This window comes from Heterodontus francisci, chromosome 16, assembly GCF_036365525.1.
Source record: "Heterodontus francisci isolate sHetFra1 chromosome 16, sHetFra1.hap1, whole genome shotgun sequence".
Lineage (NCBI taxonomy): Eukaryota > Metazoa > Chordata > Chondrichthyes > Heterodontiformes > Heterodontidae > Heterodontus > Heterodontus francisci.
The window spans coordinates 74628198-74646741 of NC_090386.1; the positions used below are offsets into that span (position 1 = coordinate 74628198).

At 39.0% G+C, this 18544-nt stretch overlaps 1 protein-coding gene across 1 annotated transcript; it reads right to left on the bottom strand.

Annotated features, from left to right (window-relative positions):
* Positions 1–14864: 14864 nt before the first annotated feature.
* On the bottom strand, positions 14865–17019 carry slc32a1 (solute carrier family 32 member 1). Its single transcript, XM_068048821.1, has 2 exons — positions 16645–17019; positions 14865–16052 (listed from the first exon to the last, which is right to left on the bottom strand). The coding sequence occupies exons 1-2, from the start codon at positions 17017–17019 to the stop codon at positions 14865–14867; spliced, it is 1563 nt and encodes a 520-aa protein (XP_067904922.1).
* Positions 17020–18544: the final 1525 nt, after the last annotated feature.

Sequence of the window (18544 nt, forward strand, 5' to 3'; positions counted from 1 at the left end):
TGAGTAAAGGTGTTCTTGCAAGATAACAGCTGGAGTGAGAGTGTTCATCTTCCTCCATTTCATCAAACACATCTTGTTAGAAATTAGGAATCAGCTTAGAATAAACATATTATATATAATATATATATAATCAACCTGAAATAGATAAATAAGTTAATGCTTTAAATTTCATTTTCCTGAAAACTGCTTAAGGCTTTGCTTCTCCAGAAATAAACCAGTGGAATGATTATTCTTAGGTGATGACAGCTGTAGCCAGCCTGGAAAAGGGCCACGGTCAGACAAGGCCTCTGCAATTGTGGGAGAGCAACTGGATAGATACTTAAAACAAATAACCATACTACAAAACTGTGTTGGGTTTTTCATTCAACTTTGTCTACTTAAGATGCTTGCTGAAATACATAAATTAATTAGGCTGTGGAAGTAGAATAAATGTTACTTTAGTGAACAACCCAATCTCAATAGTCTGTTAAGAAATTAGACCACTTAGACTGGATAGCCATTATGAACAGCTCATTAACAAGCTAATATGAACAATTAAGTTAGTTCATGGAAGGGAGTTATAAAACCAGTCATGGTGAATAGCCCAGGGACAGATAACAAAAGTAAGTTCTGGTTGATCAAGGGTATGTGCAAAGGCTCAAGAAGTCAACGGCTGGCGGATAACATTAAAGATGGGTTTTTGCCTCATAGTTTAGGTAAAGGACTCGACATTTTATTGGATAGTTTGAAATAAAGTAAATCTTTATAGGGCAATAAGTCCTTGTCAATAATCCATCCAAGTCCACACCTGATAAAGAGAATTTGGGAGGCCTCAGTGCAGTAGGTGGTGGAGAGAAACTCCTAAGGTTAGATCTGTGTTAATACTCTTGGATAGTTTTGAGAAGTTGTGATGACGGGAGGCACTAGGAAGGAAGGAAGGAAGGGAGGGAGTGAGTTGTTTGCATATGCCAGTCATCTTGCCCAACCGCTACTTGTCACGGTTGTATGTTTTTGATGTATAACGAGCATGTTATATCCCATCTTAAGCTTTGATCAAACTCAACATACCCAACATAATAGTTCCAGTTGATCCTGATAGAAAGATTAAAATTACTACAAATTGGTGAGCCAGCCAGGAGCTATAACAGGTTGTTGTAGTTGATAAGGGTGAAGACAGACTCAGTGTATATACATTAAAAGATACCAAATGTTACAATTAGGTAGGAAATTTCTTGGCTTATGGGTTACAGTGGGAAGGTTTCTTCACTGAAACCAAAAACAAATTGCAGGTTCGTCTTTTAGGGAAGAAATCATGAACAGTCTCAGAGAGGGGGGCCCAAGAGGTGATTGGAAAAGTTAGTCTGAGGTTTGCAGTAATGTACTGACCTATGTACATGCGAAGAAACCTAAAATGAAGAAAGCTGAATATAAACTGGCTTATGCATCCCACTATTGCATACTATTTGGTGATAAGAGGGTTAACAACTGTCCGAGAGATAAACTACAGAGGGTAAAAGAACATCAGAATCAAAAAACAGAAATGGTGTTTTAAGCTGTATGTTGCTAGCTGCAGCAAAAGCTCTGGGAACTCAGAAGATGAGGGAAAACACCAGACAGTTAGTCAACCTAAACGAGCTGCTGAGACAACAGTTCAAAAGGTGAAAGAAAAGAAACTTAAGAGTTGAAACTGTCACTTCTGCTGATAGTAAATGCTGCCAGCTTCTGTGCCAAGAAAAATGAAACATGAAAATTACTGAGTGAAAGTAAATTACTGCATTTCTTTTGTCTGAAGTCTGTCTTTGAAAAGCCTGCATGATTGATTGTTTTGATTGTAGCACCACCCATCTTCTGTTTATCGAGCAAGAAGTCATTTCACCTTTTGGAGTCTCATCTTTAATTTTAGTAATATACATGTGTGTTCTGTTTATGCTCATTACTTATGTTCTTTATACATGTATGGACCTGTGTATTTTTGTGAGAAACTGGAGTCACGTTTTTGCTTTAGAGCCAGTTAAAGTTCTAAATTTTCCTCAGGCTGGGAATATTACAAAAATGTTGTCATTTTGAGTTAATAACCCATTATAGGAATCAATATTTCTAATTTCCACGGAAGTGTGAAAGTGTGAATGCGATAGGTTGTGCACCCAGAGCTGTTTTTTTTTTAAAAGCCCATAATTTATTTTTATTTTGAAAGCACAAGTTAGTTTGTTCTGCTTTATCAGTTCTGTGATCTGTGTTTAGTTAATACAATATTGGCTTGAATTAAATTGGAATTATTGAGGTTAACTAACCTGTTAAGTCGAGGGACAGCTCCTTCCATACTGCCCAGCCCCTAAACTGTAACCCCCACAGCTGCCGACTTGCTGATTGGTCAACACATCTGCAGATGAAGGACACGAGTTGTCTGATGACCTGGAGGTCCCTTCCCATCAGGAGCCAATAAAACATGGCCTGATTGGCTGTGTCTCAATTGTCTCAGGACTGGTGTCGGCTGCTGCAAAGCCCTTATGCATAAGTGGGGATACAGCCAAATTACTTCTGTCAAGTGTGACTGCGGTGAGGCATCCCAAATGACGAAATATCTCCAAGAATGCCCTCTACTACCAGAACCATGTAGCCCTGAAGATCTGATGGTGTTCAACTCTCAAGCCAGAGCCTGCATGGAACAGTGGAGAGGGACAGTGTAGTGGCACAACAAGAAGACCAAAGAAGAAGACCTGTTGATTATGAAAGCTCGACTTCTTTTTCAATTGGGAATGTTTTTTAGAAAAAAATGTAGTGACACAATTGCATGTTAGTATATTTAAAGCAGAGATTGACAGATTTCTAAATACAAATGACATAAGGGGATATGGAGATAGTGTGGGACAAAAGGCATTGATGTGGATGATCAGCCATGATCATATTGAATGGTGGGGTAGGCTCGATGGGCTGAATGGCCTACTCCTGCTCCTACGTTCCTATGTTTCTAAGAATCTCAGAATGTTTTGCTCTGCCTTCTTTCAAATAAGCAGAGAAGTTAATCATTTCAGTTCACCAGAAACCAACTTTTGTATTGCTGAATGTAGATTTATATATTAGGCACTATTACATCTTAAGGTTAAATTGACAGATATGATTGGACAAATTAACTCATTGGGCTCTTGGGCAGAGCCACAATGGATTCTTTGTTTTTTCTTTTAAACAGGTGACCATGATTTCCAGGTCCACAAGAAAGTGGATACCGCATGAAGAGATCCAGCAGTTTTAAGAATTTATGAACTTATCTGCAGACATCAAATGGCACAGCATAGTGATGATTTGGACAAAGGATTTATCTTTCGAAGAATTGAACTTAACCCATTCAGAGCATTTGGTATTGTCTGAGACAAAGACCGGAGTTTTACGCCATCCCAGCAAGCCGGATGGTGGCGGGAGGGCAGGGGGGGTGGCGTAAAATTGAATGGGAGGCTCCAGGAGGCTTTCCTGACCTGCTCCCACCTCCGCCCCACTTTATGTGGGCCAGGGTGTGGGCAAGAAACAGGCCGCCTGTCTCAGGCCAATCAAGACCCTTAAGTGGCCACTTAATGGCCACTTAAGGGCCTTTGCCCGCTTCCATGGGGATTTTACCAGTGGCAAGCTGGGGTCTGGGAGACGTGAAAGGCCACCCAGTGAAACCTGGTGGCCTCTCAGCACACCGGGTGGGGGGGGGGCCCCAGACAAACGGGCCCGATTGAGGGCTGCCCTGTTTCCCCGACCACCCCCAGGACCCGAGATGCTTCCCCCAAACGACCATCCTTGCCTCGCCAGGGTGCGACCGATTACCCTGGTGAGGCAACCCTAACTTACCTGCACTCCTGCCTCCATGTCCTCAGCTGGGCTGCAGTCCCAGCAGGGGCCACCGGTCCCTGTGGCGCTGCTGGGACTAAGAGCTGACGGCCCGATGATTGGCCGGCAGCTCAATGAGGTGGGACTTCCTCCCTCAAGCGCCTCGGAGCAATTAAAGCCCAGCGACCGGTAAAATGCAGGATGGATCTCCGGGCCGGGCGGAAACAGGTTCACCACCAACTTTTACATCGGTGGCCAGCTCCCGTCCACCCAATGTAAAATCCAGCCCAAAGTGCTCGAAAAGGGGAGACACGGAAGACACCTCCAAATTAGCTGTGAGCACCTTTGTCTCTAATGTAAAAACACCACATAAAACCACCAAGCCTGGGTATCATTGTTTCTGAGATTAGAATTGATAAGATAAGTTGCTATGAGTTGCTGTGTCAAGCATTTGAGAAGGGGAAAATTACCAGAAATTTAAGGGGATAATCAAAATTTCATTGAAAAAGGAACTAATAAAAAAACAGACAAGGTGGTTCCTGAGTATCAAGAAATAAAGTTTCTTCGGGGAGGGGTGTGGAAATATAATTGAACATTGACAAAAGCTATTAGTCCAACAACACTGCTATTTGAATTTGGGCTAAATTTTGAAATGATAGTATGTTCTGCATAATATAACAGATTATTTTTAGGAAATAAAAGACCATCTAAAATAAAGAACAAGCAAACAAACTGTATTAATTACTGGGACCTCTTGGGAATGTTTGACTCCTGCTTTACAAATATTTTGAGAATATTGTGTTGAACAGTAAAGTTCCTCCAGGGCTCATGAATGAGCTCGAATGGTAATTGATGAGATGCCCCACTTAAAAAAAGATAGAGACAGGAAAAACACTGCACCAAATGTGAATTGGAATAACTCGTACTGGGTGCAATTTAATGGAATACATCAACCTGGTATCCATGTACCTTTTAGTGAGAGTCAGGAAAGTGTAGTTAATAATTGCAAATTGATAGCTTTCTCTTGGAGATATTTGGAACCTTGTCTATGAACTTTTCAAGAAAACCACATTTGATACACTGGCCACTACCCAAGTCATTGGGACCATGCAAGAGCAGAAAAGCAAAGATCTCGAGACAGACACAGCCCTGAATTTTTGATAGCACATCTGAAATTCCAAAAATGGCTTGTATTGGATGGCATGTGTTGCATGATCTTAGGATACAGGTGTGAGTGTGCAGATATGACTTATTACATGTGAAGCAAGTAACATGCATACATTTATGGTGAATTTACACTGAAGAATGGGTCTCAGGCATGCTCAGTCCTTTGACAACAGCATGACATGAAATGGTTAATGTGGCCAGTCGAGTGAGACAATATTTTAAATCATCAAGGCATTGACACATAGTGCATAGAGAAACTGACAATCAACATAGAATTAAACACACTGGTAATGGTCAGAGGGAGTAAAATTATAATTCAGAGGGATATAGAATTTGGATTGGGATAATTGAGTGCAAGGGAGAAATAGTACTAAACAAGAACTATCCACAAGATGCATACAAGTAAAGAGAGAGATTGAGAATCTTTTAAGTCCATGCATGATCTGTTGTTTGACACATATGTACTTACAACATGCCAATAATTTAGAATTAGCAGGACTCCTGCCATAGAATAGGGAATATTATTGAATAAGGTGATCTGCAGGTGGGGACTGCCAATCCAAGGCAATAGTGATCAAGGATCACATTTTACTGTCTAAATTTTTAACTGAGCTACAGCTGATTATGGGTATTTAATATAAATTCCATATTTCTCAACACCACAGTCATCTGGGCTTGTGGAAGGAGAAAAACAAACTCTGGAAACTAAGTTAAATAAGTTCTGTGCAGATCATTCTACTCATAGACTAGAGAAAGAAAGAGTGGTGAAGAGCAACAATGAGATGTGGGATAAGGGAATAAGATTTTGCTCTGAGAAAACAGAAGGCCCCAAGAATGGTTTAATGGTAACTCATACCCATGGAAGTCTGTACAATAATGTTAGAAATGAAATTGTCCCAGCAATATTCAATTTGTCAGCATTAGAATGCCAAAAGGCTTGTGTAACTACACCTATATTTTACAGCAAAATGATACAAGACACAAATGAATAAGATCATTAATAAGTGAATCGATACACCTGTCAGATCAAATGGCCAACCATTTTTTTAAGCCCTATAAAATGACTCAAATAGGAAATGCCCAGTTAATTCCCATAAGAACTCATAATGTACCCCATGTATGAGTGAATATTGACTTGCAACAAGAGGCCCTAGAAGGCATGATACAGTTTGGCCACCCGTTTCCAACCCACCTTTTAGGTTGAGGTCCATCTTTGAAAGAAGTAGTACGTCCCAGAAACACCTAGTTACGATGCAACAACATAAAACTCGAACTGTAAAAGCAATAAACAAATTAACAGATCACCAGTGGCAAGGCGTAGCTTACAATGTCAGCCAACATTCTTGGGCAAGAATGGCCTTAATGGTACTGGGAATTGCTCAGAGCCTGGTCTTGACAGCCCTGATCACAATGTCACATTGTCTGCGGTGCTTGACATGCTGATTGAACCATCAAACCAATAACCTGGAATTGGCATTTTAATAGAATGTGAGAGATTGAATGAAGTTTCCCCTTCTCAAGGTGGGAAATCTGTTAGAAATTAGAAATATGCTTAGAATAAATATATATAATATATAAATATATATGGGTGAAATGAATGGTTGATGGTTGGCACAGACTCAGTGGGCCAAAGGGTCTGTTTCAGTGCTGTATCTCTCTATGACTCTATATATATTATATAATCAGCCTGAAATAGGTACAGGAACAGGTTAGTGCTGTAAGTTCTGTTTTCCTGGAAACTGCTTAAGGTTTAGTTTCTCTAAAAACAAAACAGTGGAATGATTATTCTTAGATGATAACAGCTGTAGCCAGTCTGGAAAGGGCTATGGTCAGACAAGGCCTCTGCAATTGTGGGAGAGCAGCTGGATAGATATTTAAAACAAATAACCATACTACAAAACTGCATTGGGCTTTTCAATTAACCTTGCCTAATTAAGATGCTATCTGAAATACATAAATTAATTAGTCTGTGGAAGTAAAATAAAAGTTATTTTAGTGAACAACCCAATAGTTCAATAGTCTGATAAGGAATTCGACCACTTAGACTGCATAGCCGTTTTGAACAGCCCATGAATAAGCCAATATGAACAATGGAGCCCCAGAGTTAGTCCAGAGATGAAATGGAAGGGAGTTATAAAACCAGACCTGGGGAACAGCCAAGTATCAGATAAGGAAAGGATGATGTAAGGCCTGATTGATCAAAGGCAAAAGGTACATGCAAAGGCTCAAGAAGTTAACAGCAGGTGGATAACATTAAAGGTGGGTTTTCTCCCCATGGTTTAGACAAAGGACTTGAAATTTTATTGGGTAGTTTGAAATAAATCAAATCTTTATAGGGAAATAAGGCTTTGTGAATAATCCACTCACACCTGAAAAAGGGTATAAGGTAAGAGACTTTGGGAGGTCTCAGTGCAGTAGGTAGTGGACAGCAACTCTTAAGGTTAGATCCATGCTAACACTCTTGGGCAGTTTGAGAAGGCATGAAGACGTGAAGCACTGAGAAGAAAAGAAAGAAGAGCTGTTCACACATGCCAGCCCTGCCTGACATGGACCAGTACTCACTACTTGTCATGGCCATATGTTTTTGCTGTACAACTAGTGTGTCATATCATGTGTTCAGCTGTGATTAAACTCAACATACCCACCATATTGGTTGCAGTCAATCCTGATTAAAATGCCTCTCATCTAACGAGAGTACAGAATAACACAAACTTTCAATAATTTCCCCTTCATACCCAACGATGCAATAATATTGTGGTAGTGTCTGTGTGTTTCTTGTGACTGTGTAAGTGGTTGTAAACACAATTAATTCATTCATGCACTTATCTGGTTGTGTCATCTGCCCACCATTCTTACCATCTCTTACAGCTTTAGTCTTGACATGCTCCATTATGCTGTATGCCTCTCCACATTAGGGGGAAGGATCACCCTGCATATATTTCCATTCTTTCCGCCATCCTTCCCATGAGCTCTCTTGCTTTCGCATGATGGACCATCTTCTCCTGAAAAATAAATATAGAGCATAACAGTTCACTCAGCTCACCAAAGTATTAAGAAAGAAAGGGGTTGTATGCAAATGCCAAAACTAGTAACTGTGATGGTCAGAAGGTTCACAGATGCAGTCTAAGTGGGATGCATGTAATATGCTTGCAATCTTGCATTTATGCAGGTTGAATTCAAGAGAAAGGCGGCACAATAGCTCAGGGGTATAAACATCTCCAGACAAGCATACAATTCCACTGTGAGACAATGACTGTGTCAAGATGACAATATACCAGGTGTAGGTTGAATTCAAGAGAAAGGTGGCACAATAGCTCAGGGGTATAAACTTACAATTCCACTGTGAGACAATGACTGTGTCAAGATGACAATATACCAGATGTAGGTTGCAAGACCTTTACTGGGGTGGGTGAGACACCTTGCACATTGTAGTCATTTTCCCCCTACGCTGCATTGTTTATCTAGAGATTGTACAGTTGCGACTAACAGCTTCAACCACCTCTCTTAACTTGTGCCCTTACTGTGGCCAAGATGAGATCTTTCCCAGCGTGCCAAACAATACTAGCCTTCTTCCATATAGTCATTATTGCTTCACTGCAAATAGAATCTTTCTCCGATACAGTGTTTGTTACCACTTACCCTTTAAGTTGCAGCATACCTTTAAATCGCACCGCAGCTTTCCATTTTCTGCCATCCACTTACTTGCCTCCATTCACTGGTGATTCTTGAGCTGAAGGCCGTTAATGTTTATGGTAAAGAGCTGACACTGGTAAATCTGCCCGAGTCAACCGTGGAGCAACAGTGGGCGGAATTGCGTGTTGGCTGCACCTGTGCTGATGTAAATGCGGACTGCCAAATTTCGGCTTTGTGTCAAAGGTTAATAGTAAAAGAAAAATGTAGTTTTACTTCCTCAACATTGAAAAAAAGAACTCTCCGAATGAAATGTACATCAATGTTTTTTCAACAATATCGGGCTCTGTTCTAATACAGCTTCATACAAAACTCAATGTTGAAATTAAAAAAGACTTGTTTTTTTAATAAAACAATTTATTGACCATATTTACTCTTCAACCTGAATCTCATACCTGTGGAACAAAGAAAATAGGCAGGTAGGTGGCCTGCTAACCCCACTTTGCAAACAGCTGTAGAGATATCTTTCAATGACCCTGTGTAATTTTTTCTCCTCCTGTAGGGAGGCACCCTGTCCAACAGAACTCAGATCAACGACTAAGTGGAATGGGAGATGAAAACTAATTCCTCCCACTCTACTCTAGTACTTCAATGCACACCATCTTTATACTTTGTGTTTTTAAAATAAGCCACAAGATTAGAAAATTCATTAATATAGCACCTTATCATGTCTCCCAGAAATGGCCTAAAGCATTTTGCATAGGGTGAATTACATTGTGCAGTTATTTAAGTTGCATGGTCCATGTAACATGGGTAAATGCAATAACCATTTTGCACAGAGTAAAGTCCCACAAACAACACTGAATTGAATAACCAATGACTTTGCTCCTGTTAATGTTACATACTATTGAACCCTTAAAACTAGGAGCCTGAATTTAAAACATCATGGAAAGGGCAAAACCCCTAATAGTTCAAAGCTCCATCAATACATGCTGACATCCTGAACTAGGGCTTAAACTCACAAACTTCTGCCTTATAGGCAAGAAAGCTACCACTTGTGTCAAGGTGGTACTTGTAGGTCCATCATGACTTAAATATTAAACTCAAGGTGATCACTCAAGGATATGAAAAGGCTATCAGTTAGCAAAAAAGAAAAAAGCTGTCAACAGTTTTGGGAGCATTGTATTTAATAAGTCAGGTGCAGGTTCACCATTCAGCCAGGCTTGGAAGGGTACTCGGGACCTCTTTTTAAAGAAAGCTCCTGATATTCCACATTTTTGCAAGCTAAAATTAGTTCTCTTTATGGAGTTCCTGATGAAAAGATAAAATGTAATTTATTTTGGCATTCATTGATTTACACATTTGCTACAACAACCTCATTTAGGTGATGTTGTTACAGCTGGTGGTACAACAAAGCAAATAGAAGGTTGAACCACATAGTCAAAACAGTTGATATAAATCAGAGGGAGTAATAATCAAACTGTATAGACCACACCTGGAGCATTGTGTCCAGTCCAGTCTGGTCGCTGGTGTACGGAGGCATTCAACTGACTGTGCATAGAAGATCCGAAAGATTAATCCCTAATGTTTGAGGAAAGACTGAAGAAATCAAGTTTTTCAAGCTGGAAAGGAAGTGTCTGAGAGGATGTCTTGTAGGCCTGTAGTCCATTAGGGTATGGAAAAGGCAAATCCAGAATATCACTTAAAGGTAAATTGTGAGTGTAACACAACGAGATGTAGGTTCAAACGAGTATGAAGAAATTTTTGGATAGATATCTTAAAATTTGTCTTCACACAGCGTGATAACAGATCAAACTGATTCCCAGCAGTGGAGGTAAAAATCATGGAATCATTTTTTAAAAATTTGGTTCTATGGTAAGAGAACTATAGGGTGTTTCTAGATAGATGAATTAAGATGGCACAAATGGATTTGCTCACTCATCCTGTGATTTAACATGCATAATTACAAAGATATTTATTACAATTACTGTCTTTAAAGGCACTAGCAAACTATTGATAGTATTCAGTGGCCTTCTTTTGTATTCTTTTGTCAATACTCCCTTTTATTAACCAGGGTACTTCCACTTCAGTGGTGAAATATTTATTCTGTTCTAAAACCATTAGGCCATCTCAAAAGACATATTGAAACTTAATTTTGATGAATAGACAAATTTTACTGTTCAGACCTTTGAGTCAAACATGTTTTATTAAAATAGGCAAACAACAGTCACTGCACTTTAAAAGAAATTCATTGTATTCGGAGCTTTGAGACATTTTGATGTGATAAAATAATATAAATGCAATTTTATTCAGCAATGTTTCATTTCCAAAGAAAATCCAATGCAATCTGTACCTTTGCTTCTTTCAGTCTTTTTGACAGATTCGGTTAAGTCAGTACCATTATTTTTATTTCCAACTTTACTTAATTCCTTGTATTTTTTTAAATGTACATATTTCTAAGTCTTGGTGTCAATAATATTTTCTAACATATTTTGCCAAAGTATGCAATTAATCTCCAGCTGGCCACTGTGCTGCATTTACCCAAACTGTCAGTCCTCAAGCTGACAAAAAACTTAAAAGATGACCCACTGAAAGTACTAGTGCGAGCAAATCTCAGCCCACATTCCTTCAGTATCTGTCCCTATGTTTTCCGCAGCGCCACTACGAAATGAATAGACATCCGACTGCAGGGAGAAATTCCGGACACCTGAAATAAAAGCGAAAGTACTGAGAATGCACAAAAGGTCAGTCAGCATCAAAAATAGAAAGATAGATTAACGTGATCGGAGCTCAGAAAAAATGTACTATGCTAAATATGTATATATTAAGTCCTTTCCTTGACATTGAATGCACAGCAAACATTCTGCTCCATGCACGTGCTCCGCAGTTTGCATTCATTTAATGACTCCCTGGAAAACATGATGATGATGTAGTTGAGCAAGTCGCCGCTTGGGAGCGCTCTACTTGCTTTCCTGTTTTACCGCATTGCAGAGACGCCCCCACATTCCTGCCGTGCATGGAATACATTCCAACAATAATTGTTGGATACATTTTGGCAAGCATTATAATTCGCACTTTCAGATCAACACTGACTTTGTCCACAAAGACATTGAAGGGGCAATTACAAACTTTCTGAACCCCTGCCTGCAGTTATAACTCAAAATACTTGGCCAGTTCTCCTTCGTTTTCAAGAAAATTAACAATACAATAATTGTCTCGTTAATAAAACGCAAAAGAATAAATGATTCGAATTAAATTATCTGTCTCGTTTTCAATTTGATTAACAAATAATGGAATAAATTGACAGTATGTAGCAATTTACTCTAGAATAAGCCGTTTCATTTCTGATATAGGAACGAGTCTAATTGTCATACTGCATCCGCGTTGTATTTTCATGATAAATCTAAATTGGAACCAGCGTTCTCGTTCAAATAAGAAAATGTTTTGAATTCTGTAAAAAAAAAAGTCTATCCAAAGTTGTATTTAATGTAAAGCAATTGTTCTGTATTAGGAGCTCAAATACAAGATATAGGGAGGAGATTTTTTTAACAAAAAAGCTCAATGTTTGTAAAGTAGTTGTTACTTTTTGCCAACAATCGGAGAATAAATGCGATACGAAAATGGTTTAAATACCAGAATGATAATTATCAGTGATAAGGTTAAATGACTGGTTTCAAATAAAAGTTAGTCCCAATTACTTATTTTCGAAGCCAAATGAAAATTAATTTGGCAAGTAATAAAGCAATTACCAGGCGAACTGCATTTGGTTAGAGCAAGATTGTCTGTTACTCATTACAAGCCAAATATAGCACATCTGTCGGAAATATTACAGGTTTGTTTACTCAGTATGCAAATACTTTGACTATAACCTTTTTAAACTATCGGGTTGTTTTTGTTTCTCATAGAAGTTTTTTTTCATGACTGACAAACGATTGCGACTTATCAAAAATGTTTGAGAACCTAATCCCTGGTTGAAAATATTAGCAATATTAGAATATTAGCATAATAAGACATTGAGAGATGAAAACCATACTGAATAACGTTAAGCAATTTATACATATCTATTTCTGCATCTTTAATGGTATAGATTGCAGTGAAATGCATTTCCCTCTTTAATGGGACATGGCTATCATAGATTCATAGAATGGTTCCAGCACAGAAGGAGGCCATACGGCCCGTTGAGTCCGTGCCGGCTCTCTGTAAGACCAATTTAGCTACTCCAGTTCCCTAATGACAAGGCACGCAATGAGGGAGTGAAATGTTGATCCATTGCTATCAGTACATGAGGTGACCTTCAACCAGTTTGCCAGAAATAATGCGTATCAGAGCGAAAATAAGTTATCTGCAACAATTCCGTGTTTGAAATATTTCCGAAACATACCATAAATTATAGAGCAATTAGAAATTGCACTTGGTACTGATTTAATTTTAATTTTAACACGTAAACACAGGAAAAAAATCTTAATCTTGTGAGTTCATCGCTATCAGAGATAAGGTTTTCAGCCACTTACCCATGAAACCTTTTGAAAAAATGCTGAAAGTTTTAAAAGAATACTCAACTGTCTTATCTTCCAACGAGCAGCCACCAATTTCCTGCAAGGTTATTTTTCCCATTTGGTTTTATCTTTAATCTACCAATACCGAACCCAATAACCCAGCTGTCATCAATTCAAATCAAGGTTACTTGTCAAATCTCATACCAAAATAAACGCGAAAATATTAAATGCCCTATAAATATAAATAAAATAAAAAATAAAAATTGGTTGGAAATAGCTACATAGTTAAATATGCGTAAGTGCATTCCTAATTTGTAAAAGCAAAATACTGCGGATGCTGGAAATCTGAAATAAAGCCATTCCTAATTTGGACCATCCTATAAATTCCCATTCTTCCTGCTATTTCCCCTTTCCGATGACTGTATTGGTTGCAGTGAAACAATCAGTGTCTATATAAAATGGTGCATGTATTTGGAACAAGTCTGACACTTGTGACACGCAATTTTATCCACTAAATACGATGGTGAAACACCCATCGTGCAGACAAATATATATTTCTTAATTGTATTTAATATACATTGGGAATCAGTATTTTAATAATTCGCGTTATTTGCTAAAAAGCTCTGATACTTTGTAAAATTACAACCCCTGTTTTAATTCAGCAATATCGCACGACCGAAAACTAAACATGTCGATCTCGCTATTACTGTGGCACTTCTAATCTGTTGTAAAATCAAACATGATTAGTTACATAAGGTCAGATTAAATTAACCGTTGTGTTGCGAATATTTATATGGATAAACATGATTTCGGCTAATAATTCGCATTTTATCGATGAATTTTATATATACATGTTGTTCGTTCATAAGTTACTATGATTTCCTCATCCACCCAGCAAACAGCCTCAAAATAAAACAAAATTGTCTTCTCTAGTTTACATTCTTTTTTTTTAAAAAAAAGTCTGGAAACAATGCCCGGGTTAACATCATGGACTGGACTGTGTAAGTGGAGCTTGCTTGAATTGTGATGGATGGAATATATTGCATTCATATGCAAATAACGTGGGGCTTGTGCCTTGGGTGTCCACTGTTAATATATAGAACGCAAAAGGCATTATTCTTTAAACATGTCAAAAGATATTAATCAAATGTAGCACTCTGATTATTTTTGTTGCACAATGATTGTTCGCTTCTATTAAAATCTTGTAATTCCGCTGAATTCATCGTTATAAATAACACGACTCAAATATATTATATACTGTCATTTATTATGCCATATATGTATATATATTTATATTACACAATGTATACTTCAAGATAAACTTCGCATTATACATTCCGCCATGTATAACCACACCACACATACGGTTTAAAACATTTCAACATGTTCATGAAACAATCGCTTAGATAGCACATATACTCTCTCCATATAATAAACATGGATTTTAAGACGCTTCCAGTCTCTCGCCTAGAGACTGTTGAAATCCTATGATGTTGGGAAGCGAGTTGATTACAGTAGACCCCGCCACTACTGCATATTTGAAATACTCTGGAAGTACTTCAAGGTGTTTTTGAAGGCTGGCCCTGACATCTTCACCTAGATCACGTTGAATTGTAATTGCATGGGTTGCCGCAATGCGGTAAGAATTTAATTGTAGATTTTTACATTGTTTTTGTATTTGGCCATTTTAGGTAACAATTTGAGTTCTGCGCAAAATTAAAATGGGCGCCTATCCGAAATGGTCTATGGATCTAGAGGAAATGTGATACATGGTCGAATACAGCCTCAGTCGCTTGAGTTGGAATCGAAAGCCTCAATTAGTCCCTCTAGCGAATGGATGAACCCGGACACACTGCATATAGAACCTATGACAAATATGGAGACATCGAAAAATACATGATGCCACTGCAGTTTTCGCCACAAAAGTTTGAGGTGGAAGAGGCTTGGGAGCAGAAAACAGAGGCCAGCACCCGTTAGGCTCCCAGTCAGGCCCATTAACAGAGCGAAATGGGGGATATACATGGCCATGAACAAGGTCAAGACCACTAGGATGCATCTTAAAGCTAATCCCCATGATTTGATTTTACCATCGATCCCATAACAATTAGTAAACATTGCAATCCTCCCCTCTTGGAAAAGGGACTTTTCTAAGACTTCTACAGCTGCGAAGAATGGTAGCGGATAGGAGAGCAAGGCTTTGGCCACTAGAAAAACGTTGACAACTGCTCTGATGGTAGAGGGGAGATTGTCTGTGATCACCTCTTTTGTCGTATCTGCCCAGGTCAGGTAAGCTACCAAGGCAAATAGTCCCTTTAGTATACACGCTGCTATATGAGTCCAATTCATCATGCTGTGGAATTCTTTGGGGCTTTTCATGTTACCCTCCAGCGATGGCAGGAAGATCTGTGAAGTGTAGCTAAAAACGATAATGCCGATGGAAATTGGGAATTTTTTTACATCAATGTAAAATTTGACTTTATCCCAGGCCCAGTCCCGGGCTCGAGACAGACAGTAGGCGATCACTAAGATATTAATTACAAAATGTGCCAGAGTGCAGAGTAAGCTAAACTTGGAAACAGCTTTGAGATTTTTCAGGAACGCGCAAGGTAATAATATTGCCGTGGCTAAAATAGACCACGACTTTTGAGAGATGGGCAGATTTGGGAAACTGTTATACATAAGGTTGCCGCTTACAACCACATACAAAACGCAGGTCATTATTAACTCAATGATTTGGGCTACATTGACGACTCTGCCCCCCAGCTTCGGAAAGCGAGGGGCGCAGCAGGCATTAGCAATGTCTACATAGGAGTCTCTTACTCTCACCAACTCGCCGTCTTCGTTTTCCTCATACAAACAAGCGATCAGGATCTTTCCCGTGTAGCAACACACAACAGCAGCGAAAATGATTAAAAATAGTCCTAGATATCCTCCGTGCAGAATAGCATAGGGCAAGCCCAGGACGAACATACCCTGAAAGACAGATACAACAAAATGTGGGCAAACATTTTTTTCAAGTTAATAATAGAAACCATTTATTCTCAGAATAAATGGGATTCATATTTACGGAACAGAAAATATTAGTAAGACGTGTAGAAAACTATATGTTGCAGTTCAAATGATTATTTGAACAACCATTAGCGCACAATGCATGTTACATAAATTATGTGTACTAATTGCAGCCAGTACTTTATTACATATAGGTGTTTTGCTGCTCCAAGTACAGATGATTTATCTTCACTAGCTAATTAAATACATATTTTTCCCATGGCATTCATTATTCTGCATTTCGTTTCAATGTTATACTTGTTCGCCTTCGGGTGCAATAAATGCACTGTTTTATAAAGATAAATTTGGATATTGCGCCAATTACAAAACATTTTCAATTAAAAAGACAAATATTTCATTCACATAACAGAGAATAATAAGAGATCAGTTGCATTCTGTTCCCAACCGGTAACTTTATATTTATTCCACTATCAATTAAGAACCAAAGTTGATGTTCGCTACTCGAGGGAGAGGAGGTATTAGATTTTTAAATGAATGGGAAATGTATTTGGTTTACCTGGATCGCGTTGGTCACATTCCAGCCCGCTTCCCAGGCAGTAATTTTGGGCTTTCCCTGAGCTGCTAATTCTATACACGGCTCCCCATCTTTGGAGGTCGAAGGAGGCAAACCAGTCCCTTCTCTCTGGTAATGACTGTCGCCCTCAGTCGCCGGATCTGCCTCTCCGGTCACCTCCTCGGCTTTCAAAATGTCCATTTGCAGACCCTGCCGATGCTCATAGTCCAGATCATCACATTGTGCAAACCCAACGGCTTCTTCGTCGGTGGCCGCTTGAAACCCCATCCTGGCGAACACCCCGCTAACTTTAGCCTGAGACTTGTTCGAAACGGAAGTGGCAACATTTGAAAGCTTGTTTTTTATAAGCGTCGCCATCACTACTTGATTCTTGTGCAGAAACGAAAGTAATGTTAATCTGCACAGTAATGTTTTGTCGAGGGGGGAGAGGGACCCCTAACTGCTATCTCCAATTCTTACTGAAAGTGTACCTTTCTTTCCAGTCTTTTCCGTGGATCATGACAGCTCTTAAAGTTGGTGTCTACAACCTTTCATCCCGCATCCTAAACCGGTCTCAGTCACTGCAAGGTGAAAGCAGCAAAACGATGGAAAGGCGCCAGTCCCGGCTCGGAGCTTTATTTTTTTTTTTTGCCCTGCGCAGATTTTACCCCAGTCTAAGCCGCTCAGGTCCCAGTTGGTTCCCTTCAGCCGGAATGATGCCAGTTCTGTTGTGGAGAGCCTAAGGGGACGAATGAAAGGCGACGTGTCATACAACTGACAACGCAAGCCATTGCTTTGCCAACCACGTCTCCAAATCCAGCACGTTCATCCATCAACCAGAAAGGTTGTATGTATTCCAAGTGGGAGGAGCGCCCGATCCCCATGCTCTTCATAATATTGTTTCAGTTTTCTGCATCGTAAGAAATCGCAAGCTCTGTTAGTACTTGTCATTAATACATTTGCACAAATAACAGGACAGTATAATGTACTAAAAGTCACAGTAATTGAATAGCTCATCCTATATTGAACATTTTCTGAAACGTGCATCATAGTATCATAGTGTAGGAATGGGAGTCTTGTATTCTTGACCAAAATAACTACCTTATGAAATAAACACACTTAAACTGTTGATCTTAAGGTGGAGGAAACAGAAGTTGTACCTGCATAGCGTCAGTTATTAAATATTCCACACGTTCCTTCCTAGATTCCTTATTCGGATCGGTATGAGGTAACTATGGTCTATGGATAAAACATTCCACCACTTGCTACCTATTCACAAGCAGTACTTACCCAAATCTGTATTTAATTTCCAGAGAATAGAACGCGGAAACAAATTTGGCGCCGCTGTACAGGGATGGCAAAATATTTTATCTGTAATTCATTTTGTTTTAATACCAAATTCAGATGTTGTTAAAATCCTGTGTTGGAGCACTAAATGCAATATTTACCCGTGACAATGAAATGCAGAATAATGCATAGGCGTGGTATTTGAATTAAGTACTTTTCGATGTAGTGTTAGCAAATCGATGATCATATTTTATTCCATTTAGAAACTCAGTTTAGCAGCCACAAGACAGTCGTGTAAAGAGTTTTTAAAAATCTGAAACGAGAGCTAATACATTTCGCACATTTTAAATGCGCATTTCCAAACTATGCTTTTTCACAATTAATGTCCAATATTTAATAGACACAAACACCCACTTATCAACATGACAAGAGAGTAAGAATCTTTCCGTGATGAAAAAGAGCAGACAAATACCCAAGTTTGATTTGGTTATCCATTTAATTCTCAAGAATAGCCCATTCATTTTGTTCTTCTGGTGATCATCGTTGCCGGAGTTATGAAGGCAAAGTTGCAAAATCTTACCTCGCATTTGCCTTATTATGAAGCAGGTTTCAGAAC

Coding starts and splice junctions, on each gene's coding strand:
- slc32a1 (XM_068048821.1), bottom strand. CDS start 17,019: ATGGCGACGCTTATAAAAAACAAGCTTTCAAATGTTGCCACTTCCGTT. Junction 16,053..16,644: donor ATGTGACCAACGCGATCCAG/GTAAACCAAATA, acceptor TCTGTCTTTCAG/GGTATGTTCGTCCTGGGCTT.